This window comes from Cloeon dipterum, chromosome 3 (genome assembly GCF_949628265.1).
Source record: "Cloeon dipterum chromosome 3, ieCloDipt1.1, whole genome shotgun sequence".
Taxonomy (NCBI): Eukaryota; Metazoa; Arthropoda; class Insecta; order Ephemeroptera; family Baetidae; genus Cloeon; species Cloeon dipterum.
Window position 1 is genome coordinate 33,986,565 of NC_088788.1, and position 26,947 is coordinate 34,013,511.

Consider the following 26,947-nt stretch of genomic DNA (forward strand, 5'->3'; position numbering starts at 1 on the left):
ATTGGCTGATTTTACTCGGATAGAACAAAATACCATCATCCGATTGGTTGCAACTCGTGGTTTTTGTGACGCATGGGACATACGTCACAACTTTCCCAGATCTGTCGTACAAGATGGCTTCACCAAATAACACAGGACAGGCCTCGGAGCCTGCAATGGATCGTCTGAAACAGCTTTACCCGATGGTAAATGAAGAAGAGACACCCCTGCCACGTTGCTGGAGTCCCAAAGATAAATATAACTACATCGGACTGTCGCAAAACAACCTCAGGGTCCACTACAAGGGTGAGTTGCGAGCAACCTCATTTCAATGACTCTTGCTTTTTCACTCCATTCGTCGCATTTTAGTCATAGTTTACGCACATTCCAGCTTAGACAAAATTTGACTCTGATCCAAATCTATCCCTAGAATTCCTCCCTATGCCATTTTTCTTTATTTCGATGCCCGTCAGCGATAAGATAATCGTGGAGCGATATTTCCAATGACTCCAGTTCTCGTGTTGCTAAGGCAGGGTGGTTGATTGTTTCCATTGCGCAAATGTTTATTTTTATCTCTTGATTGAGCCTAGGCATTTAATATATTGCTCGAGAAGAGTGGAAAATGTAACGCAGAAGAGCATAGCTTAATGCGTCGCGTTTATTTAATTTCTTTTGGAAAATCTAAATTGTTTGAGGGAAGATTTTAAGACGCATATCAGCTGATGTGTGTGACGTCATTGGTGTCATTGGCATCAGGACAGAAACACTGGGTGCTGCAGTTTTACGATGCAGTTTTGAAACACAATGCTAATTATTGCAATATCTTGTTGCAGGTCATGGAAAGACACACAAAGATGCCGCAAGTGTCAGAGCCACTCACCCAATACCTGCTGCCTGTGGCCTCTATTACTTTGAGGTGAAGATTGTGAGCAAAGGCAGGGATGGGTGAGCTATTTTCTTTTTATTATAATTAATTGTAAGCTCGTGTTTATTTTATTAATTTGCAGTTACATGGGAATTGGACTGTCCGCGGAAAATGTGAATATGAACAGACTGCCAGGTACGGTGTAGTGATTGTGAATTTAAATTAGAATTCAAGTTTGTTTAAAGAACCTCGAGCTGGATAAAATTAATGTTAAATTTCTGGCGCAGCTGAATTCTTTGAAATAACCACTTTCACTCAATCAAGTGAACGCTGTTAAAATGGCCTCTGCCTAGAAGTCTGTTCTTGACTCTTGGCTGCGGTTCAATTAAATGAAACGGCCCTTGAATCTCGAATTATTTGCAGTTCCAACATAAATATTATGCTTTCAGGCTGGGATAAACATTCATACGGATATCACGGTGATGATGGGCATTCCTTTTGCTCCTCTGGCACTGGCCAACCATACGGTCCCACGTTCACAACTGGCGATGTTGTTGGGTGTGGAATCAACCTGATTGACGGCGTTTGCTTCTACACCAAGAACGGCCACAATCTTGGAACAGCTTTCACAGACCTGCCTGTAATACGACGTGATTTTGCTGCTCAAAACAGTTCTAATTTTCTCTTTTAGCAAAAATTATACCCCACTGTTGGTTTGCAAACTCCAGGAGAGGTTGTCGATGCCAATTTTGGGCAGCAGCCTTTTGTCTTTGACATTGATGATGAAATGAAAGCTCTGCGAGCGAGAACGCGCGCCACCATCCAAAACTACACAATACCAGGTCCCCCTGGACAGTGGACCAACACTTTGCAAAAGTATGCGTAATTTAATGAAAAGTTGATTTCAATAAATGAGTTTGGTAGTGTTGTGTGTTCATATCTGGTGCATCATGGCTACTGCTCAACTGCCGAGGCCTTTGCCAAGTCCACTGGTCAACAGTTCAACGAAGACGTTACCTCAATAAGGAACAGGCAAAGTAGGTGTTATCTTTCTTTGTATAATAATTCATTATGCTCATGGAAATTTGATTTTAGGAATATTAAGACTAGTGCTGGCAGGGAAAATAGGGGAAGCTATATCTGAAACGCAGCGTCTTTACCCAGGGTTGCTTGAGTCTGATCACAAGCTCATGTTTCTTTTAAAATGCAGGCAGTTTATTGAAATGGTTAGCGGAGTCGACATACCTGAGTCTTCATCGTCGTTATCGGTACTAAAATTGGCCCTAAAATTCACCTAAACCCTTCCTAAACACGGAATATATTTCTAATTGCAGTCGCCACCGAGAATAAGCACGCCACAGCAGCAGTCCGTGATTCAATCGACGAAGAGTTACAAGAAGCCCCGCTCGAATCTCGCAGCAAACTTTTCCTCTCCTGTTTCGGACATGAATGGTAATTCAAAAGAGCGCTGATTTTGCATTAATTGAAGTAGATGACGCAACAGGTTCAGAGGAAAACTCCAACAACACAAACTCGCTAAATGGTGAGAGCGACGTTGACATGGAGGCAAACAACCACAATAATGGCTGCCATCAAGACGGGCACGAGGACATGGGTATGTTCTTGGCTTGGATTTAAAAATTGTGTTGGCTTGAATGAAATCTTACAGAGATCGACTCGAACAACGCAAATCAAGCCAAGTCAGGCCTTTGTGGTGGGTCGAAAGCTGCCCTGGAGAGAATCTTATCCTTTGGTCAGGAGCTGAACGCTCTGAGTATGGAAGTGAACCGAGATCCACAGAGCACTCAGATGCTTCAAGATGCCTTCTCCCTCTTGGCTTACTCGGATCCATGGAAGTCGCCAGTAGGCTGGCAACTCGACCCTCAGCAAAGAGAGCCTGTCTGTGCTGCCCTTAACTCTGCCATCTTGCGTAAGGAATCCATTATTCAGCAATGCGATTGTGTTGCTCCCCCCTGGCTAAAGTACAATTATCATGATTTTAAAGTAATTTGGAAATGACCAATATAATGACTGATATAAATTCATATTGGGGCCAAAATAAAAAATTGACTCGCACGATTTGTTTGAATAACAGCTGTTTAAGCCTCTGAAGCCTCATCAGCTGTATGTTACTTTCAAAAAGCTGATAGAATGCATATTTATGTTGCTTTTAAAGAAACTCAAAGAATTCAACGTTTTGGTTTTCATAGAAATAATTGAAATTGTTAACTCTCCAAAGATTAAAGAGATAGTCCTATACAAAATATTTGACAGATATAGCGAGTTACGGTGCTCTGTATGGGATTTAATATTTTGTAATCATTCAAAAGCGAATAGAGTAGCCAGTTTTTATTCAATTATGAGTATATTTTAAAGGTAGACTTTTTGACTGGACAAATCGTTTCCTAGACTTTTGCTGGGAAGTTGGTTAATAACTAATATCGGTTCAAGATAAAGTTTCCAAAATTTCTGAGCTGACTAAGATAATAAAAATCGTATTCTTCATTTTTACTTTAACAATCAACAATATATTTTTGGAAATAAAAAATAATGCATTTTAAAATATCAAATTTCAACATCTTTCAGGATTTGACGGGGTTTTTTTTGCTCTTCAATTAACCATTTATGACCTACAAAGCAAGTTATATTCTCAAACAATCGCTGAAATCGTCAAATCAAAAAATTTCCGCAACTGTTTGTGGTTAATGTTAGAAAAAGCTTCACGAATTTGATAAGTTTGTCTAAAGATAAAACGTCAAAACCTGAGTTTCCTTGTTAGCATAGTCAAATAAACGAATTGAATGCCAAAATCTTGTGAAACCACACCACTACACCTCGAATACGTATTTTTTCTCTCTGTTAGTCATAAATTATGAAATAGTGGATTTCTATCGAGCGGAGTAAAATTTGTACTGCTCAAACCACAATTTTTCTATCGTTTTATTTTAACCAAGAGTATACTTTTCCATTAGATATAGAAATGACATTTTATGAGCTTTTAATTTCGAAAAAATCCTCACGCCACATAAAAATTAATTATACCCTTGGTGTAATCACAATAAATCAGTTTATTCTGCTCTGAAATAAAATTTCACTATTCATTTTCCAGAATCAAAATCTCTACCAAGGAGACCTCCACTGGAGATAGCTCGAGCTCACGCGCAGGAACTAGTTGCGCTGATGTCCCGGTCGGGACTCGGTTCGTGTGCCTTCGCCAATCTGGACGAGTTGCTCTCTATTCCCTGACCCTGGTGCTGACAGTACACCATCACTGCTGGCGGCGATCTCCTCGACACCCTAGTAAGTACCTCGCCCTCTGCTAGCTCGGAGGATCTGGAAGAGCTCTAGAGGCGGCACCACCTCTCCACATCATTTGTTATACAGCTTAAATAATTTCAAGTTTCCGCCCAGACCTGTTCAGTGGACAAGTCTTCTTCAGGCACTATTTAAGGCTTCAATCAGCTAATTTTACGAGATTATTTTTACGATCACACATGATTTTGCCGATTGTGCTGCACCTCGTTGACAGAAAAAAACATGCCTTGAGAGATCTTCTTGGACGGTTTTTGTTTGTCAAATCAAGATCTCGTTAATGCTGAAAAAGCTCAGCTCGTAGGCAGAAGAATTCTTAGCACCGAGTGTAATTATTGTTGCCAAAGCTTTTTTACCGCAGTCCTTAACATGTTTGGTCGCGCTAGAGCCCTTTCTCGTGTATTTGTCGAGTTTTTGTCAAATCTACTGTTTATTGTGAATAGCTGTACAGTTTATATTACGAAATAATTAAGCTAACAAACTCAAGATTGTATTTACGATAGGCTAACGTGTATAAAATAATAAAAACTCCTGTAAACGGTGCAGTGATAGAGATCAAGCAAACCATCTCTGGTGTTTGTACCTTTTGCGAATAATGAATGAGTGCAACCTTCCACTTCCACCACTCTGTGTAATAACATGCAGGAAGAAACCATTTTTATTCAAGCCAGGAGTTTTGTATCTTGAAAACAAGACTAACCATTTGGCAGAAAATTTGTGAATGAAATGATTGTGGATGAAATTAGTTGCAAGAGTATTTGTACAATTCGCCCGTGGCAAAATTAAGTTTGATGTTTTCTGTGATGATAAGTATAATCAGATGCAAATAGAATTTTACTTACAGAAACAAGCATTTTCCTTTAGAATTCCAAAACTCCACATTACATTATTATTATTTGCCTTGCGCATGTTTTAACGAATTTTTGACAAAAAGGTTACAGTTTTGTTTCCTTTCGCTATCTCACTTAAAATTTAGAAATAGCTTTGTGCAGAAGCATCGTATAGGTTCCACTAGTGAGGCGGTGTCTGGGTCGGAGGGTTCGTGGCGCCCCTCACAGATGGTTCTGCCGCGCACCCCTGCGAATTTCCTAAAAAGTCAATGAATTGCCCGTGACGTCACGGAGCACCCCGAGGCCGGCGTCGCGCTTTTTGCTCGGCGGCCGCGGCACGACCGAGATAGGCGAGAGAGACGTGAGCCTGCACCGGCGGGGCGCGCAAAGCGGCCGTCAACAGATGGTGCTGGAGTCACTTGTCAAAGGCAGAGCAACTGGAGGAACTACTCTCGGCGGTCGGTCGGCTTTCCGACATTTGTATTCACTGCTGGTGCCTCTGGTTGCGCTGAAATGGACCTGCTTTTTGTATTAAACCGGGCGTAATTAGTGCGAGGAAGGGTTAGTGGCCGAGAAGTAGTGGTTGAGCAGCCTTTGGGGGCTCCGACGAGTGCAGTTCGACTGGCAGGGTGTGTGCCTTCGGCCCCGATCGACCGTCGACCCACTGAAGCGCCGAGGGATGAAAAATCGGCGATAGCGCCGAACCAGGGACCTGTGCCGACGATTTATTTGTGACCTGTGGTGAACTGTACAGCAGCAAACATTAACACGATCAGAAAAATGGGGTGTGCTTTGAGTGCGGAGGAGAGGGCGGCCCTTGCCCGCAGCAAACAGATCGAGAAAAACCTCAAAGAGGACGGCATTCAGGCAGCCAAAGACATTAAATTGCTCTTGCTTGGTGAGTTTTGCAACCCCCGCGTGTGCAGCTGCAGCCTCGCGCGGCCCGGCGCCCCGAGCTGGCCCACGGGCCCGTCTCGGGGGTGCTTTTTCTGGCCGCGCCGCGCTGCTCGCTGCCGATTACACTATGTCTGGTAGACAACACGCCCTTTTCGCCGTGTGCGCCCGCTGCATGCTTCATTGCAACCCCTTCACCATATTCGGTTTCGGTCTGATGCTTATTTCGGAATTAGTTTTTATATTTTTCAAAATGGGGATATTTTGACAAATATGTACCGACCTTTTTTACTCGAGCCCAATCAATAATCTCCCTAAAGTTGCAGATATGTAAATTGCTTTTTAATGGCCTCTTATTCTTGCGTCATTTTAATAGATAATAGTTAAAAATTTTCTCAGTCCATTCCTCTGATTTCATTAGGAAATATTTAACGTGTCCTTTTAAAAACAGAGTTTTTAAGTATTTTGACTCCTCTTTATTATTTGGTCAGGTTGTCGTGTGTAACATAATATTATATTGTGCTTGAAGTCATTTGGCATGCGTATTCCGGAAGAGCATGTCTACAAGAACTGATTGCACACTCCTTTTTTTTACTTTGACCGCAAGGGAGGAAGAAAAGCTGACAGCAAACAAAGGACGTCTGGTCCCTGAGGGCGAGCGAATCAGACTAGCATAAAATTGCCTCGGTCCCAATACGAAGGTGACCCAAATTATCCCTCCGTTCAGGAAGGGTGAAACCTCAGAAAATTTATTTGAAAAAGCTGCACACTACGCACACCAACCATAGGCAATTAAGCTAATGAGATAATCCTGTCTAGTTTTTGCACAGTGTGCTCTCTAATGAAGCCGCAATATTTTAATCTGGTCCAGAGCACTTTTTCCATTACAAAACAAAGTGTCGTGATGAGTTCTAATGAGAGTGCAGCAATAAAAATGCTTGCGCTCCAAATGAACGAGTCGCAATAAAAAAAATGAATAAATGCAATTTTTCCAATCACTGTGATAGTATTTTTTACTGCTGTGCAATGAAAATCAATGATCCAGCGCTTTATTTTCTACGATTCGCAAATATTTCATTTCAAAAATGACTCCGTAAAATTTAAGGTCATATTCCTGAAGAAAGTGAATATAAGAGGCAAAAACACTTTCACAAACAAACAGCGGAACACGACAACACGAACTGCACTCTTCAGGCCGATCAGATTGCCAGTGAAACCGAAACTGGAGCCCAAGAGTCTAAGCCGATCGATTGGTTTGCCTCCCGAAAAACGCCGGTTTTCGGTTGTTGTCGGTGTGTGTTCTCGCGGATGGCATGGGCAATGTGTGTCAGCCGCGGCTCGGTTGCGCGCGTTATAAATTTAGCCAGCAGCAGTTTGGTGCGCGCGTGTGGGAGTTGTCCGTAATGTGTGCGGCGTGTTCCACCGTCCCTCGTCCCTATGCATGCACACGAACGGCGAGAGAGACCCCCGTCCGTCCGGCCGGCCGTCCCGTGACATAAACATCAGCCGCCCTATTGATTGGCCGCCGCGCCGCTGACTTTCGTTCGTGCCCCTTTGCATTCGTTTATCAAAACCGCAGCCGACGCCGACCCAGCCGTTGTGCGCTGACGCCGGCGTTTTATCTTCCGTTTTTTATTTCCGTTGATTTTAGTCTTTCCGGAAAATCCGTGTAAGAGGTTTTCAACCTTTTTGAGTAGATTGAAACATTCGTGGCAAAAACAAAAACTTTTGGTCCAACACTTGGTTTTAAATAAAGTGGTCACCCGTTTCCTTTACATTAAAAATGATAAATCGTTTAAAATATAATATATTTCCGTTTTATATGCTGGAATAATCAAACTATGCATTTTGATAAGAAGACAGCTATTTTCAGCATTCCACTTAGGTCATTAGCATTTCCTCTGTGTCGTGTTTTTACAATAAATCAGACGCTGACCGCGATTGATTGTGGAAAAATCCGTTATCAGAAAAGGGAAAATTATACAGCTCCCGGTTAAATTTAGCGTGCTGAGACCTTTTGACTGCTGCTGGCTTTCTTTTTGCATGAGTGATTGCGGTGGTTATACCGGCGTCACTCGACGAGAACCCTGATGTGAATAAATTGTGTGCTGCAACTGAAAGAGAAATGAGTTTTGAAAAACGGTGATTTTGATAAATTGTAGCAAAGGAGTTAGTCCTTATCACTTTGAAAAGGTTGTGTTGCGTATTGATCTTTCTTCTCTTCTAGCCGCTGGGAAGAAAATTGGGCAGTAAAAACACGTCTGGCGAAGTTGATTGCGTTGTTTGTTTTCAAGTAAATGGGTATTTATTAGCATCCACCTTGCCTTCGAGTGATTGTTCAACCCATTAATACACTATCTCAATTCGTGAAATAAAAAGAAACTGCCAACTGCCTGAAATCATTTTGTTTTTATGATAGCTGCGGATAGCAGGTAATAATTTTACTTTAGAAACCTCTTTTAAAAACACACCACGTCCAGGCTTAACAAGTTAAAATCACATACAGTGTTTTATTTCATAGCATGTTTGATTTTCGTCGATGAGAAAGCCCTGCTATACCCGGCAGTATTAGCTCGCTGCGCAAACTATTCAATTTTACATTTGTAGCCGCCGTGCACAAAGCGGAACATCACCGCGAATCTGTCCCTGTGGGCCAAAAATGAGCCAGCGTGTGTCTCTGCCGAACGAACCAACGACGGCGCCCTGTGTACACGGCTCGAGTTTCGAATTATTGCACGAGCCTCTAGCTAGGCAAACACAGATGAAGAGCAAACGAGCCGTGCAAATGAAATACGCGGAAAAGGGCAAAAATTGAGTGCGCGTTTCATGTAAATTTCCAGCGGCGCACAATCTAGCCCCTCGCGCGAGTTCAGTACACGTTGCATGTACAGGGCCCTTTATTTTTTCATGCACGCCACGATATATACATCATTTAATGGCGCCAGTCGCTGGTTTTTTTCTCGTTCTGCTCGGCACTCGCTCCCTTCCTCTTTTTCTCGCCGTCGAAATTGTATAATAAGGGCGTTATTTATTTTGCAGGCGCGAAGTAGACAACATTTCTTAACACTCGTGGCAAGATGACAGATTTCTCGCGGCCGATCGAACTAGTATTTACTCCGCGGCTCAAGTGTGCAATTATTATTGTTAATGCATCGGATTTTGCTGAGTAAGCGACGATGGGCGAGGCCACGCCGTGCATGTTCACGCCTGCTGCGAGAAAAATTGAAGCAGTGCCGCTTTGATGCCCTTTTTGAACTCTATTTATTTATCTTCGTAGCATGCTTTGGGAAATAATAATTGCCATCGTCTGCAGATTCGTGAATTGTGGCTGGGAAAATCGCCGAATTCGGGGGAGTGGCTCTGACATGGAAGTAATTCTTCAATGCGGTGTAAATCATCGTTGAAAAGTGTGGGAAACGTAGGTGATTGCGGGTTTTATTATTAAATTTACGATCTTATTAGATGTTCTTTCTAACAAAAAAAAATACCTCGAATGCAAATAAAATTTTGTATATTTCATTTTTCTGCTCTCTTACCAATTAGTGTAACAAACCATAAGGATTTTTGACTTGAGTAAAAATTTAGATCGCATGAAATCAACTCCGATTTGCTCTTTGCAGCATGAGTGATTGAATCAAACCAAGGGGTCTATTGTTATTACAACTCAATTGAGCTGGACTCTCACACATGTTGGTACCGTGGTTAGACTTGATTGCACAGAGCCTCAAGGGTTAACAGGATGGATTGAAGAGTTCACGAATTTGACGTTAGCAGAACTGTCTTCTTGGCATCCAATCAGGACCAAAAAAGCTGAAATTCATTCATGATTTTAATTTTATTTTTGCAGCTTAGTAATTTAACGTTTATTAATACATTTTAAGTACGCCTGCGGTGCTCGCACACGCATCTGATGCAGATTGAACGCCCAACGACGTGTAATTTTCGCCTCATGTTTCCAGGGGCAATTTCGCCGACAAGCCCAGTCACCCATTATTAGATTCTAATTATAATCGATCGTAACTTTAGAGAACATCTCGCTCGTTCCATCCGCCATGATTGATGACAGAGTAAATCGAGCACTGATTGTGCGGAGACTAATTGCGATCTGCGAATTAAATTGGAGAACATTTCACAATTAAAAGTCAGTGTAAAACATTAATGCCGCGTATTTCTGAATAGAAGCGTATTTCTGAAATAGAAGTCACGGAAGCACGATTAAACCCGGCTGATCTAGATTGCGTCAAACGTTTTAATTGGAACTCAGTAAAACTTTTGATTAAGAAAATGTTCCGGAACAAAGTGTAAAAAAACACAATAAATCTCGGCTTTGAACTTGAAGCATTAATATTTGCCGCCGTGGGAAAGAAATTTAAAAGCAGCTTTGTACCAACTTGGCACGTGCAGCCAATAGTGTGTGTTGCTCCTGCTCTCTCAATCAATATTTAAACCGTAACAGCAACAGATTCAGCCTCTCGCGCACCGGGCCGAAGGTCAAAATGCAAATTACTCTACTGCGAGTGCAAATAATCTCGTGACGCTTCTCCGCCAAGCCGAAAATAATCGTTCTTGGCGTTTTTATTAATGAGTATAAAAGAAACGCGTTTTCCCTCTTGCTCTACAGTCTGCCGATGAAAAATAATGAATGAGTCAAGCCTGGCTTTTAATTTTTTCGCATTCAAAGGCCTGTTCAGCCTTTTTTGTTCGCTTGGCAATATGGTTTGTTGAAGAGGCTCATCTTATTTGCCTCAAGTGTCATCCTTTAGGCTCTGTATATTTTTGAAGTTGACGTTGGTGCGTGTGACTTACGTATAGGAAAGGCAGCTGGCCGACATAGACAGCGAGCAGTCCGATGTGAAATTGCGAAATTTTGTGTCAAGACCTACGCAATGGAAAAGCCTTAAATTTGGAAACTCTGCGTTTTTTCTCTACCACACAAGGAGCTCTAAAAAAAAATTAAACAAGCTTTGATTCACGCAAAATAAACATTTTTCTCACAATGCTCGTGTAAAGGTCGGCGTAAAATTGTAATTCGGACGAAATGTTGATGTTTCCTCGAAAAGTAATTATTCCCTTTAGTTTTATTGCCGCCCTCTATTTCACATTTCCCCAAATTCTGTTTTCACACACAAAGGGCCGGCAGAGTGTCCATTTAGTCGTGCCATTCTTACTGCCCATTTTCATTTCACTTCAAGTGCGGACAGTAATGGACAACATCGCAGCAGCTTTTTCGGCGGCACGTGGAGCAATTTCCGAAATGTCATTCGGAGGCACAGTTGCCAAAATTAAATGTGGGCGACCGTAAAAGAGGCGACTCTTTATTATTTCTGTGCGAGCAGACGAGAGAAAAGCCGAGAGAAAATGTTTACTCGACGAGCTAGTAGCCGCAGCTTTTGCTCCCGCCGCGGAGACGCGCATTTAGCTGCTGTTGGAATCTTTTGCAAAACAAATATTTTTGCGGAATGAAACCTTGGAAGTCCATTATTTGCCGTGGGAATTGCGCCACTTTCGACCTGTTCCTTTAAGGATGAATTATCCTCCCTTTCTTTCGCAATAAAACGTCTGGTCCAGACATGCCGCAGAATTTTCAACACAACATTTTTATTTTCACATAATTCATCTATCACACTCAGTCTTACTCGTCGCTTTTCTGTTGTTGATAAACAGCTTGAGCAATTCTGTCTTGTAGCAAACCAAGGTGGCCGGTTAATAATTCATTTGGCTGGGTAACACAAGCCGACGTGCCCAATTTAATTACACCGCGGCGAGTCGGCAAAACCCGCGCTGCTTGGCTGGGGGCTCGTTTTTCGCTTGTTTCCGTGCCGCTTTCTGAGTTATGAAGACAAATGGGCCGACAGCATATTTCGTGCTCGTGCGTACACAACGCTCTACAGCCTTTTTTCTTTCCATCGCATTTTTACCGAGCCTGTCTCCAGTTTCATCGCGGTTTGATCGAGCAAATATTTAACTCTGGCGTGCGTGTGATGGAGTTTGGAAGATCGAAATTAATTTCCAGGCCCACATCTCCTGAATTTCACCTGCCCGCTCTCTCTTTTGGCCTTTGAACTGATTTAAATTTTAATTATCGTTTACTCGCATGAACGAGAACGAGCGTGCATGCACTCGATGAGCGTTTTTATGACTTTGTTTTATCAAGTGCGTGAAACCAACGGAAATCCGCATGGTTTTGAGAGACTACTTAGCTGATGCATTAATACATTGGCCGACAGGCGTATTCATATCGTTCTCAGAACACACATTTCATCACATCATGCCGTATAATATTGTAGATTGAAAATTAATAAGCTACCATTCTTAGGAATTCACTTCGTGATGAAGACACTCATTGAGAGAAAAGGGGTTTACGAAATATAAAAAGAACATCAAATAAAACAGTCCCATTATTCTCCTTGTACAATCACAATTTTTTGTCCCAGGGACAACAAAATCGACGATTTTTCCTTAAAAATGTCAGTTAATTTCATTTCAACCTTTCCATGGACTTTATTTTAGCAAAATTACTCGTGCTGCATGCTTTGGGAAATCCCATTCCGCCCTTTTGCTATTTTACCCCTCGTGGAAACGCTTCATAAAATTGTTGCGCCATGTTTTTTCCCTCCTTGGGTCTGTTTGCGTCAAAGTGATAATTAACTCGGTTACATCCTTTGTTCACAGGAGCTGGAGAGTCTGGCAAGAGCACAATAGTCAAACAAATGAAGTAAGTTGATATTTGCTCTACACGGCGCGTGCACACACGCAAACTTTGTTATGCGTGAACAGAACTCGCTGCGACGGCACTCGCTGGTTCATTCTGATGGCGAATTATTATTCAACACGTCTGCCGGGTGAAATTATTGCCTCTGTTGCCGAAACAAATTTGCATCCATGGCTGCTGCTTTTGAGCAGCACGCGAACTCTGACCTTTTTCGCCGGCGGCGTGTTTGAATCATCATATTGTTGCCATCGATCGCAACTTTTGTCGCGCGTGAATTCCATCTGCCTAGTTTATTATTAGCGGCAGGCAATAGTATGTAGATGCTGATGCGTTTGTTTGCTTTGCAGGATCATTCACGAGAGTGGCTTCACCTCGGAAGACTTCAAACAATACAGACCGGTGGTTTACTCCAACACCATCCAGTCTCTGGTGGCTATTCTGCGTGCCATGCCAAACCCAAACCTTGCTATACCGTTTGCTAATCATGAGAGAGAGGTGAGTCATTCTGCAGTTCTACACTTTTTATTCTTTCCGATGACTGCTGAAAATTACTTTTTAATTATTTGTTTAAGACTTGCTAAAATTTGCACAGCGGCAGCAATAGTTTTTCTTTCAATTAAACTGTTAACTGGAAAGTCACACACATCAGGCTATATTTCACCAAGTCCACCACACCTCAAACGGCCTGAATGCCAAACAAAGCATTCTGCGGGCAGCCTGGTCTAGTTTCTCATAAAACGCGATCCGACAGAATATATATATATATATATTTCTCGGTTTTATATGTATAGGTGTAGGGTTTACAACAAGAGCGGGCTGGTGGCAGCCGACTCTCGGCTATTGTGCGTGTGTGTTTGTGTGACGTAAATACGCGTCGCCCTATGCTGCAGGATATGACTTTATATATATGCCGCTCTGAGTGTGTGGATACGAGAGAAACCCTTTTGCTTCTCGCGTCTCCATCCACTGCACTGCACCGGCAACAGGAGACATCAAAGTTGTGCCACATTCCATCACGCGTCCGTTCATCCTGGGAACGATTTTGCTTGGCGGGAAAAAAGGGTGATTAGCGCCTCGTGTGTCATTAAAATGGGAACAAAAGATGGAGGAAAGAAATTACTTGATGGACCAGGCAGGGGTGCCGCGGATGTATCAATCCGGCTTTGTTGTGGATTGATTGGCACAGCCAATGTATCCATGAATCTTGGCTGAATAACGTCTTAGAAATTTCAATAATTTTTCATTTGCATTTTTATCTTTCTGTCGTTTGAAATTAATAAATCTTTATGATTATACTGTTCATTTTCCTTGAGTTCAATCTTCCGGAATAAATTTATAATGGCCATTGAGTATATTTGCCAGCGTTGTTGAAACACGCAAAATATATTCCTGAAAAAAAATCATGCGAGCGAAAATATTATTTTAGGTCTAAAACTCATCCACTTTCTAAGCCCAATAAGGGAACCCCGAATTCATCGTGAAAGGATTCTCCTTCCAATAATCATCACAAACTTGCACCGGTTTCCTCTGCTTAGGCTACGCAAATCCGTTGGAAAGCTCTCGGAATAATTGTTCCACAAGCACAATGAGCGCTTTCTTTCGAAACCGGGAAAGAACTTGAGTCGAAAATAGCCGTGGAAAAGACGAAGAAGAATCTTCTCTAGAGCAGCGTGTGCGCGAGATTAAAGGGAATTAAGGCTCGTCTCGGAAGCAAATTTGTATTAAAGGAGGCGTCGTTTTTACAGCCGGGCGCATTATTAAATCCTCCGCCTTTGTGAATGTTTTGCAAGGCACATCATTTGGCTGGTCGCGGCCATTGTTCACCGCCTGTGTAGGTACAGAAAGCAGGTGCCACTTGCGATTTTATTTCACCTTTGGCCGGTGTGACACCCAATTTCTCCCTCGATTTATAATTTGCTCAAAGAGAGTTAGGAGTGAGATTACTGAATCGGCACATTCTCTCTTCACGCCCTCTCGCCACCCCCGTCTGCTGGCGCACAATGCACGTGTATGTATAAATATGGTTTGAAGAGAATGGTTGGGTGCCGGGAGTGCCTCTTGGCGGGCTGAGAATGGACCAGCTCTCGATCCATAATATGTGCATCACTCGCGCTTGCCGCCGCGGACGAATCCATCCCATCTGCAAAACCGGGTCAAGAGACAATCAGCGACAAGCCGAGAGTCTGTCTTTGTGCTTTTAATTTGTTAGTCCTTCGTAATTATAAAATGGGAAATGGCTAATGCAAATATTGATTGGATATCGGGTTCCCTTTCCAATGAAATGATTTGATAGAAACTTGATCTGTCAAATTTTCGTGTAGCCATAAATCTAGTCCCTATTGCGTTGTGTTAAACATGAAGCGGCTCTTTTGGCTTTCAAAGTTTCGACTCTTTTCTCTAGATGTTTCCGAAAAATACAGTGTGAAGAGGAATGATCCTATCAAGCCAAAAATATGAAATGAAGAGATAAAAATATTGCATTAAAATTTTAAATATTCTAATCGCACGCCATTTTTACCTGACGCAAGTAGCTCCTTTGTCACAAAATCTTTACATTCCTCCGCATTTTCATAAAAAGTACCGCTCTAATTTCCCACGAGAATTAAACGTAAGCTCTCTGTTTATGCGAACAAACACGCGCGAAAATTAGCGGATCTACAGCGTGGTGTGATGTTATGACGTGCGTAGATATGTGCGCGCGCTTCTGTCTCTTTTATTCGTCGCTCCTCCTATTTGATGAGGGATCAAGCAGAGATTACTCACCTGAGGGGCTTTGTTTCGAGATTGAAACTCATCTACACTGCTGCTCCTTTTTTAATTGAGTCCCGTGTTTCTATTTACTTTTGCGTCGTCAACGCAACGTGATTGGATTGCAATTGAAAATGAGAAATGTTTATTGTTTCCAGCTGAAAATATATACAACACGTTAAATTTATCGAGACTTCATCAGATCTTGTTACAAAATAATTTTTGCTTTTACTATAATTAATTTCCCTTTTCAATTAACGCCGTGTCCAAAGTTTCTTGGAAACTAGCATTAACTGGGCTTCTTCGTTAGTTGAGCAAAAATGCCAGTTGCAACTTTTAATTGGATGCTACTATATTCGCGCACAAATTGCAACAAAGCGGCATCTTTGAAAGCTCGGGCGCGCGAGACGATTCATCTCGTTCGGCCGTTCATCGGAGCTGCTGTTTATTCAGAAGCTTTTTGCCCAATTAGCACGACGGTGGCTCCTTCCACTCTCGGCATACTATTAGCAGAAAAACAAATCCTCGAAATCTGCTTTCGCCCGCGCGCCTATTTATACGCGGGTTTGTTTGAAACAAGGAGATAAAAATAGATAGCGTGTCGCCAAAATCAATTCCAAGGATTCCGCTCCCACCCACACCCTCTCGGAAGCATGAAGCACCTCGCCGGCCGCTGGCACACACCACGGCCAGCTAGCACTCGGTGTGCAAACAAACACACGACCAACTGATAATAGATAAACTGTCGAAATGACAAGTGAGAGCAGAGAGTGTGTGACGTCACGCTAACGGGGTGCCCCAGACGCCTCGCCAGCTCAAGTAAGCGGGCCTGCAGGGATGTGAAAAACAGGCGAGTTTCAAATCGTTTCACAGTTTAAAATCCCCCTGAAAGATGCGTCTCACTGCAACTTTCCAGCTTGCGTGCCAACCAGATATTTTTTCTCGTTTGCCGAATTGAGTAATCGATTCATACGACATGATTAAAAAAGCTTCATTTATAGGGATCACCCGTATAATTGGCAATCGTCACATCACAGAACGTGTGATGAAAATAAATTTAACGCAGGAAAATAAAACATTGTTTGACAGCTTAAACCTACATGCTTTCACCAGTAAATCGACATGTTAAAAAAACGAATAGAAGGTTAGAAATGGATTAATTATCTTTTAAGTGAAACTAGTAAGATAACAAAAGGTATCGGAATGTTATAAATCGTTTTTATGGTGATTTTGAGAATAAAAAGTGGAACATAATCCTGCACGCGTCATAACATTTTTCCAATTTCAGCCGTGTTCTTCTAAAGTAAAGCTATACAAAAAGTATTGAGAACAATCCTTGTTACTTTTACTAGAGATTATCTACAAACGAGGAACAAAACGAATAAATTTTCCCGTTTGTTGTCGTTTAAATTTTGGATTGTGTTTGCATGCTAATCAAGCGGTGAGTATGGATTGTCTCCTTGTTGGAAATCATGAATTATTTCGTCAGTAGAAAAATTTGGCTCAAAATTCGCACACCATTGGATAGATCGCGTCGATGGGGATCGAAATCAAACCGTTTGATTTTTTAATAAATGAGGCAAAAACTGAAATTTAAGTTTCCTCGGTCCTAATTTCACTATTTGCACATTTTATAGATGAACTATCGCTAAATTTCACAGCGAACAAACTCAATGAACCACTTACTACAGTCATAAATGCAAAATATCCTTAATTTTAAAGCTCTAGTTTAAGTAGTGAAACGTTTTAAATTATGAGATGCAAAGCCACAAACAGAAATTATTAAAATTGAAGCGATGAGCGAGTTTTGTTTGTTAATCCAATGCAAAGTGTTCATCTTTCACGACCCCAAGTGTAAGAGAGCATTCCTCCCAACTCCCAACCGACTGTGCCGTGTGGTTGCTGCCAACGTTGCTAATTCATCAATCGTGAGAGACACGTGTCTTGGTTGCTCCTTGGTCTTGTTTGCGTCGCATCCGCGATGGGGTCGGTCCTCGTCGCGGTGTGCGTCACACAAACCCCGCACGGAATTGCCATTCGCTGTTTTGCGGATGCATTGTTGGCGGCGAGAGGGTGCAGGAAGAGCTAGAGGGGTGGTGGCGGGGTTTCCTCACGATTTTTGCTTAGTTGGCTCGTGGAATGCGACACAATGAAGCAGCTAACTAACCATTTCTGCCTCAATGGGCCGGGTCGTGATCCAGAACAATGAAAATGCTGGCAATGGTGTCGGGTTTTCTGATTTGCAGATTCTCTCTTGGTGTTCCCCACGCCGTGCGTGTTGAGGCAGGCGAAAGACACTACTTTTAGCATCGTAAAATAAAAAAATTGTGTGCTCTGTAATAAAGACGTTAAATCGAATCTGAATCGCTTGCAAACATGAAGATATGATGAAATATGCACACAGAAGGCAAATGAACCCCAACCAGTCACTGTGAGCATTCCAAATCAATGAGAATCTATGTCACGCGCGAGTGAACACCAAAAGCACAACATTTAGGCCGCGAGGCGAGTCTCTTTGTAGGAAAAACCGCCACGCCACGTAGTTTTTGCTATATTGATCCTCGCCCGCAGCAACTGTGTGTGATGTTGTGCTCACATTAATTACATTTTCGCACACACTTACGCAGCTGTGACACACATACATGCATACACACTCTCTTTTGTGCGCGAGCGATAAGATGCCGAGTGCGCGAAAGTGTCTCGCAACCAGCGAAACAGATAAATCAATGTAATCTTATTCTGGCAAGCAACATGCGAGGGCGGGAAATAGTAGCATCTCAGCCAAGAAAGTTAACAAATTGCCGAGACTGATTTAATTAATTCGGGAATGGGACAAAGCAGGTCCGTCGGCGCCTTTTTGCGTCATTTATGCGCTCGTAAAACTTAATGAAGTCGTCATTGCAAGCGAGTCTGATTTTAGATTATTTGCTGAATAAATAATTGGCTGCCTGCTGTATTGCATATATGCGAACTTTGTTCAATTCAATCATTCAATTTGTTGGGTTTGACGCGTTATTCTCTTCTCTCGTTGCTGGCGGCGCGAATCGATTCGTTTATTATTAATTATTTCTGGCGCATATGTGACGTTTGCTGAAATTCGGGAAAATAAATTAACTAGCAAGCCATTTGTTCGTTTGAATATACGTTTTATTATTTTCCACCACACCACGAAACTCATTAATTTCGCAGCTAATTATTCGTTGAATTGTTTATATCACAATCAGTTTCAATTAAAACTTTGAACAGCTTTAAAATAAACTAAATTTCCAGGTTGGCATTTACGTTAAACGCTTTCTTGTGATTTCAGAGTGACGCGAAGATGGTGTTTGATGTTATTCAGCGCATGGAGGACACAGAACCTTTCTCGGAAGAGCTACTGGCAGCAATGAAGAGGCTGTGGGCTGACGCGGGAGTGCAGGAATGCTTCGGCCGCTCGAACGAATACCAACTCAACGACTCAGCCAAATAGTGAGTGTCATTTCTGGCCGCTTCCATTGTGCTTGGCGGGTTGGAAACGCCGCCTCACAGCAATTACTCCGCAAATGGCCCCCGCCCGAATTGTAGGTATGCACCTGGCGTGACCGCGCCGTCGGGCAGGTTGCATACTTCCGAAACGACAACTTGATTGGATTTTGGCAGTGACGTAAAACGGAAAGCCGACCGCGGCCGGTGGTGACGTCCGCGTTTTAAAGGTTTATTGCCGGCTAAAAATGGATTCAATTGGTCAGCTGAGAATTAGGGCAAAGTTGTCCTCCCGTGATATTCAAACTCGAGGCATGATTTGTTTATTCACTGAGTTCTTCTATTGCCAAGCGTTTTCTTGGAAATGATATTATTTGCACGTGTACACATCGTTGCAAACAAATCATCTCTGTAGGTGGAAACAGCGCACAAGGAAACTGAACTTTACTTCTGCGAATGCCGCCAAAATAGCGGCCATCTTTGCTGGCGCCAACAATGTGACAAACGGGCGGACAGAATGGCGACGCTCGAGGACTCCCACGCGCCAAGCGAACCAAAGTATTGATGCTACAGCGGAGATTACGGAAAAATCAGCACGAGCCATTTCCGAAGCGCCAATGAAGCGCTCCTCTAGATAATTACTGCACTTTCCGATTACGGTTATTTCTGGTGGCGCCGCGACTGCGCTGGAAAAGTAAATCTGGATCTTTTATGTCACATGAGACTATGAGTATTATCCCTCCAAAGAACCCTCCTCTCGCCCCATGTGGGCTGCTGGTTGTACTGCATGAAAAGATGCGCCTACGCGAGGGCCCCTTTTGATCCGTATCTCAATGCATATTTTCACATAATGATGCTTTCAAAGCAGAAACGGGCACACGCGTATTTGACCCAAATTAAAAAAGAAAATCCTTATTTGCGGTATTTTTTTGTAGAAACAGTTGGTCTAATGCTGTTTGAGTCGGGTCGGAACGAACAAGTCCTGAGAGCGCAATCCCCATGTCAAAGAGAGTCCTAACAAAGGAGCATGATATCAAAGAAAGCTGCATGGGTGGGTTGGAATTAACGTGGTATGCGCGAGCGAGACTTACCTTGCGCGAGTTAATTAGGAGCCAAATTCACCGGCGACACAGCAAAAGTGCGGCGCGCGATTTCGCGGCGCTTTAAGTTAAACTCAGCTACTCGGTGGCGCACGTCGGTTGGTATTATGGCAGCAGGCCACTCTGGGCGTGATCGATATTTTGAAGCCCGCGCTGCCTGCCAGTCTGCCTGGCTCGCTTAGCATCCTCGCCTCGCCAGCCAGCCGTCCGTCGAGCAGAGCCGCGCCCATTAAGGCCCGAATTCAGGAAATTGCTCTCTATTTTTCTCAGCGGCTCAACAGCTGGCCGGCAATTAATGACTTTTGTCCTTGCCGCGCGAGTCTCATTTGTGTTTTTGCCGGAACGCAGAAGGCACAAAAGCGGCGTCGCGACGATGGCGTTTTGATTCGGCGTGCCGGAGAAATGGAGCTTCTTTGCGCAGAAAGCGCTCCTCCGCCGGCAGATGGGTTTATACACAAATTGCGATCGTTTTCGGCGCTCGTTATCTCGCTGAAAGCAAGCGAGCAGCGTTGTGGACCCGAGCAAAAACAAATTCAGCCCGAGATGAATGTGATACTCTCGTTACGCACTGCGTCGTTAAGGAGCGGAAATAGATGTGTGTGGCGATGCAATAACACCATGTATCGTGCTATAATTGATACGGTTGGCCGAAAAAAGATGAGACGGAAATATTCAGTCTGCTGATGAGGAAAAGACGCCTTCAATTCTTTTGCCTTTTGGCACAAAAAGTTTTTTTCTTCTGGGAAACATCAGATTAAAGAAATTTAAATATCTGTTTGCCTTAGCTTAAATTCACAATATTTGGTAAAATATTTGCAACATTTATCGCAATTTACGGGCTGCACGCAGACCGTTTGCTCGGAGAAATAGTATCTGACGTGCCCTTTTGAAATCGTTTTCCTTTTGGCAGCATTCACCGGCAGGCACCGTCAAGGAATCATTAATGAGCTCGTTTGTGCCTCTTTTCGTTCCTTTCTTGCTGAGTGTGAGCTAATCCAACCTCGCGTAACCCTGCTGCGTGGCTGGCTCAATCAATAAAAGCGGTGTCGTGCATGCACGCTGATAAGACGCGCCGCAGCGTCGAATGGACAATCGTGTGTGTGTGAGAGTGTGTTCACTTTCTTTCGTTTCAAAATGTCGCACGGTAACGATAGTCGATTGCTCCCAGGTTAGTCGCATCCACGAGTGCTTTTAGGGCAAAAAATCTGATAGTATGCAAATAGACCACGGGTCGAAGTGCGTGCAGTAAATAATTAATGCCGGTGTATTGCGTGATTCTGAGCATAACAATGGCGGTTTCGTGAGGTAAAAACAATCTTTAAGAGAAGCTGAAATTACTAAAACAGCGAACCTGGATTTTAGTACCTTTGGGGCTCGCTCAGCTCTAGTTTCGCCCCCGAACCTGAAATTAAGAAAGCCTAATTAACACGCGGTGCCCTAAGCTTGTTAGCTAGTTGCGTGGCTGATTAATTAAGTAATTGCCACCGAATTACGGTGCAATAAAGGCCAGATTTCGTGAGCAGCGGTGCGCAAAATGCTTTATGAATGCTCCGGAACAGGTGGCTTGGAGTTGACGTGCAATTTACGGCCTTCGGCACCTCTCTGACATTCGCTCGGCGCCTTTTGTGCCGGGCAATTCATTCCGCATGCACGCAAAGCCCAGCTATTAAATCGGTGGTGCAGCCAGGCGGAAAATTGGCCGAGTGAATATTGCTTTGGCGTCTTGTGAAAAATTGCACGTCCCGTGTGTACTGCGCACACAGGCATTGCGAAAATAAATAAAGCGAGTTTCAATGGAGTGCGTATACAATCTTCTGTTGTGCGCTATATTTTTCCCAGCGAGCGGTTGATTTATGCCGCACTATTCCTGGTATATCTATCGAGACAATCGGATTTTCTAAAGCAGCAACAACATTACATGTATATAAAGGAGTCACAATGGGAGGATGTTAAGGAAATGCGAGGTTTTATTGTAATGGTTTTCTGGGAATGAAAGAATATCTGCAAAAAGGCTTTGAGAAAATCTGTCTCTCTGACCTAAAAATACTTCCATTGGAACATTGGATTCAACTGTTCACTATTTCATAGAAAATTGCTATCATTAAAAACTTTGTATCTTTTGATACTTGATAACTTAGTGAACAATATTTGTTGCTAATTAAATGCTAAATCGTTTCATGAACCCTCTGAAAATAATTATTTTTTAATATCAAATTTCGAGCACCATCTTTTCACTGATCAAGAGGTCCATTCACAACTGCTGTAATTCTCGTAGCATTTCCACCCTTTTGCCCTTTGTCAGCATCCACAAAAAAGAGCATATATCGGCAAGCGGGGTTTGGCCCAATTACAGCAGCGTAAGAAACGACCCGTTCTTTCATTCGCAGACTCATTTCAGTCAGGGAGTCGGATTCGCCTCAGCTTTTTCCACGTCCGCGTCGCTGCCAGGCACGTAGTTTGGCCCAAAATGCCAAGAAAGAATCGAGCAATGCCTCGTCCGCTTGCACACTTGGCATGAACCATGAACATGCAAGGAGCGACTTTTGCGCTCAAACACATACGCACTTGACGCTGATGGTCCTCGTCATCAACTCGTTCATCTCCCATTACTATTTCTGCACGCTTTGCCTTTCTTTCATCCGCACTGAAAAGAAAGCCAAGGTGTGTGTGTGTGAGAGCCGCGCAGCGGAAAACTGTTTGGAGAAACGCGCGCGTGCATGAAAGGGAACCCGATGAACGGAGGCTGTGTGCAAGTATCCCTTTATGTGCTGTGTCCTTTACCTGCTGTTGCACAGCGTGGGTGGGAAGGGCGTGTTCGATGAGCAAATGCGTCGCGTGTTGCACTCTTGCTGCTGGAAGTGCTGTGAGCTTCTAGAAAACTAGCGAGTGGAAAAGTGAGAGAATGGTCATGGCTGAGGTTGCAAACACTAATGATGTGACGGAGAGAAAAAACCGTCTTGGAAAATATTTTTTACTCATTTCGCGCTTTGAATTTAACCCTGAGACAAGGATAATAAGGTTTTCCTGTTTAATTTATATGCTTAGAAATTTTGAAGAAATTTTCACATGGATGACATGTTTTTCACTTTCCGCCCTACCGACGCAACACCTTTCCAGTACAGACATATATGTACAATTCGATAGGAGCCTCTCTTTCAAGAAGACTCTCACCGCGGTACACTCGGGTCGATAATAGGTATCTCACCCGAAGAGTCAGCTTCTAACTACCTGTTGTCCGCAACATAGACTCGCTCGTTGGGCCTCGACTGGTAACTGCCCTCTTTGCATTCAGCACCGACTGCCATTTTGAAGGCCACGCCTGGGGATGGGATTAACTGAAGCTTTGACATTTGACAACGTTTGACACGCGCTCAGCAACTACACTCAACTGGAATTTCATATGCTTATTTTGCTACAGAGTCACTTTGCTCAGCGAGAGTTGCCTTTTTGAGCGGGGGCGCCCTTAAATATTCATTTCGCATCGTGCATTGCTAATTCATGCAGCCAACCTCTTTTAGCCTGCGTGCATATATTCGCTTAGCGGCGTGCGAAAACAGCGCACCATATGTGTGCTTACCTGGTGCTTTTGCTTTTTTATTCTCATTCACCCGCTCTGTGCCATGGGGTGCGCCCATTAACAATTCAAGCGCACAGGGATTTTCAATTCAAGGTCTTCAGCGGTGTATGCAAATTGGGTTGAGTGCGGCAACCAGCCTGCGAGCGGCGGTTTTGAGTCGAGAAAACCGCCGGCATGGGTCCCCTTTACCACGGAAATTGGGCTGATCTACTCTTACATGCAGATTTGGCGGTCAGGGGCTCGTATTTGTTCATAGTCGCTTTTACGGAAGCGGTGCCTAATCTGCAAGATTGAAAAACGGCTCAAACGAACCAGTGATTTAAGCTCAAACTACTGCAGAGCATCCGCCCTCAAACGAATCAATCAACACGTCCAATGCAAATGAACATCCGGCAATCAAATGCCACTTTAGAGCCTGACTAGTGTGCTAATTAACGAGCGCTCCCATTTCGGGCCAGTCGAAATGTAAATTATTTGGCGTCGAGTTAGTTGCACCTGCAACCCCTCGAAAGCGATCCAGGTTGTTTGCTTTGGCGTCTCCGATCTTGTTAATTAGCTGTGCCATTATTCGCGAGCGGTCCCCTAATTAGTCCGTGAGACAACGAGTCGCCGCGCGCGTGCAGAACAAACACACGCCTCTGCAAGTGTACACCGCACACACAGTGTAGGTGCGAGTGTCGAGTTTTATTGATTGCCACCTCACCGCTCCGTCTCCGCAGAAGGGCGGACGTGCGTAGCCTAAATTCCGCTTTGTCGGCGCAGACAGTCGCGCCCGTTGCGAACAATATCGCCCCGACAAAGAAGAAATCTGTCTTGTTTTGTCTCGCCGGTGCCAAATTTTTTCGCCCCAGATTGAGTGACGCATGCTTTAACTTACTCCTTGTTCTTTTTCTCTGTCCTGCTAACTGTAGCAACAGACTCGCGAGTTCTAAAAGAAAGACTTACTGTATAGCGGACCATTTTTCAAAATTTCTGCATTGTATCACTCGGAAAAAAATCCTCTCTGTCAAAGTATTTTCGTCCCTGCAATTTCCTTGAACAAATTAAACCAGATCCCTCCCTCCAACTCACGCAGGAAATTTAATCTCCTCTGCCCTTTTCCTGTATATTAAACAGTTCCATGAATTTGTAATCTCGCGAACAATGGCACAATTGCGAGCTGGTTCCGCGAGCGAACTTTTCAATTCGCGTGGTGCTCGTTTCTGAGCCGCGGTGACAACGTAGCTGTGCTATATTAAACGAGATGAAAAAGAATAGTGTTTTGGTCTCTTTGACATCAGAGCCTGGGTCGAACCGGTCAACGCGATGCGCCCAAATTGAAATTCCGTACTCGTTGGGCATCAAATTGTCGCATGATTACCTACTCGAGCTTTTTTCACCTAGCTTTCGAGTTGGCAATTAGAGCTGCTCGCGTTGCAGCGACAGATGTGCGACGGAAACGCAATGCTTTCTCTGGTACCTCAAAAACCGACTCATTATGCTGTTGAATTAGGGAGGAAAGGGCAGACTGACGCACGGCAACGGAAAAAGAGATGTTAATAAAAGCTGCTTCGATGCCAAACAAAGCAGGCGAGCTTTGTCACACAGAGAAAATTTCGCCTTTGCCGTTGTTTGTTCAGCCACTGGAGTGAAAAACTCATTAACTCTGCCACCATTCAGTTGTATTTGTAGTTTTCTTGTGAGCAGTGGATAACTAGCTAAAGTTTACTCGTCTTTGAACAATACTGTTTCTACGTCAAAAGGCAATCCACTCAAATTAAAATTGAGCAAAGGGACAAAGAACGAAAATTCCAATCGACTGAACAGGGAAGGGAGCAAGCACCTACAATAATGCTAAAAACTTCTTGGCGTTTCGTGTTAATTAAATAAAGTTTATTTTTTTCGGACGGCATAGCGTTTCCGTCAACTTGCACGCAACGGGTCGAAAGGTTGGCCTTTTGTTACGGCTGCGTTCTGTGTTGCATGAGCCGAAAATATAAACACATCAAATTAGTTCAAAATTCCCCATCGGCGCAATCCAACAAATGAATTTCCCTGACATGCGAGCGTCGAAAAAATTCATGCCAATGAGTGCCGCAAAAGTAGATTCGAGATAAAACGCTCACATAAATGGCACTGTAGTGTTTTAGCAGCAATTTCATGTGCTGCCCGGATACGAAATAAACAGAACAGAGGAGCAGTGGAAAAATTCTGCTGGTCGAGTCCATTCGAACGGTACTGTAAATGTTTTGGTTGGTTTGTGCGTCTACTGTTTGGGTGTTTATCTTGATATTGATTTTCATCTTCCATATTTTAGCTGTGGGAAAGTTTATGGCTTGAATTTCACTTGACAATATTATTGCAGAAATTTAGTTTGTATCGTGGCCACAAAAATCACAAACTATAAATCAAATCAGAAAGCACTGATCTGCTTTGCATGAGAAGGAAATGAGTCAATTAAAAATCACAAAACGGCCGTTAACCTTTTCGCCGGCTCCTTAAGAAAAGTGAATAGTAATAAATTATTCCACCCCATTTTATCCAACTCCGTTTAGCCGTCGGAAAGGCCCAATACGATCGATGCCGACGCTTGCGTGTGCAGGAATCGCAAAACGCGAACCGAAAACGCAATCTCCGGCCGTTAAGTTTATAATAACCGGAGTTATCAGGCAGCGGTCGCGGCTCGCACAGCCGAAAAGCCGGTGACTGGCTGCGTGGCTGCTCTTACTTACACACATTCTTTATTGACTTGGCACGGCAATCAATGGGGGCGACGCGCGCGCTTGGACCGGCTCCAAGACTTCTTTCCTCCCTTGCCGCGCCAATTTGTCTCGTGAATTATTCAGAAAATGCACGCCGATCGCGCGCCGCCTAATTGATCGAGCTCCTTTTCTAACCACGATCTGCTGCTGGCTGATCAAGAAGACAATCAACGAACGGAGCCGTGATTTGTTGTGACTACTAGCTGAAGGCTTGTTTGTCACATTAAAACGGTCGTTCGCTCGGCGCAAACCCCGACGACTTGATATGTCCTTGAGCGGAGATCGTTGCAACGAAGGGGAATCTCTCTTTCTTCTTCAACCTTGGAATTTAAATAATGTGCACGCTGCATTCCGCTTCTTTGACAGCAGTGAGCACCGAGGGTTGTTTTTTGCACAAAATGTATTCACGATGTACACGAAGAAAATAGTAAATCCTTTTATGATCACGGAATAATTAAAGCCATTCAAATGGTACCAAAAAATTTTATTTTTCATGTTTTTCGAATCATAATTTAGCCCTTTAAAATACCTTTAAATTAAAGTATGTAATTTTGGATTAGGGAATTTTTGTGAGGCAGAGATTAGTCACAGGGTGAGCGAGTTGGCAAGACTTTTCATCACTCGTTTGTGCTGAGAAATAAGTGCAGCTGATTCAGAAGTATCAATTTTGTTTTGCTGACGAAACTGCCGCTGTACAAACAGCACGAGAACGTTTTCCTTCCCTCCA

At 43.4% G+C, this 26,947-nt stretch overlaps 2 protein-coding genes across 4 annotated transcripts in view; both read left to right on the plus strand.

The window, feature by feature from the left end:
* The first annotated feature begins 88 nt into the window (after nt 1-88).
* Nucleotides 89-5,006, plus strand: RanBPM (Ran-binding protein M). 3 transcript variants are annotated; one of them, XM_065484829.1, is made up of 11 exons: nt 89-285; nt 813-924; nt 987-1,039; nt 1,294-1,484; nt 1,536-1,720; nt 1,769-1,881; nt 1,940-2,112; nt 2,179-2,296; nt 2,337-2,459; nt 2,514-2,774; nt 3,954-5,006. In XM_065484829.1, the coding sequence occupies exons 1-11, from the start codon at nt 114-116 to the stop codon at nt 4,088-4,090; spliced, it is 1,638 nt and encodes a 545-aa protein (XP_065340901.1). In that variant the 5' UTR covers nt 89-113; the 3' UTR covers nt 4,091-5,006. The 3 variants fall into 3 exon arrangements, with proteins under 3 accessions (XP_065340901.1, XP_065340902.1, XP_065340903.1); XM_065484830.1 differs by having other exon boundaries at nt 2,349-2,459; XM_065484831.1 differs by lacking the exon at nt 89-285 and adding an exon at nt 632-749.
* Nucleotides 5,007-5,387: 381 nt separating this feature from the next.
* The window catches only part of Galphao (G protein alpha o subunit), a 35,095-nt gene continuing 13,535 nt past the window's right edge, over nt 5,388-26,947 (plus strand). The window contains exons 1-4 of the mRNA XM_065484836.1: nt 5,388-5,884; nt 12,553-12,595; nt 12,940-13,087; nt 18,648-18,808. Coding sequence (XP_065340908.1) covers nt 5,767-5,884; nt 12,553-12,595; nt 12,940-13,087; nt 18,648-18,808 — 470 coding nt within the window. The 5' untranslated portion in view covers nt 5,388-5,766. The remainder of the gene's footprint in view (nt 5,885-12,552; nt 12,596-12,939; nt 13,088-18,647; nt 18,809-26,947) is intronic.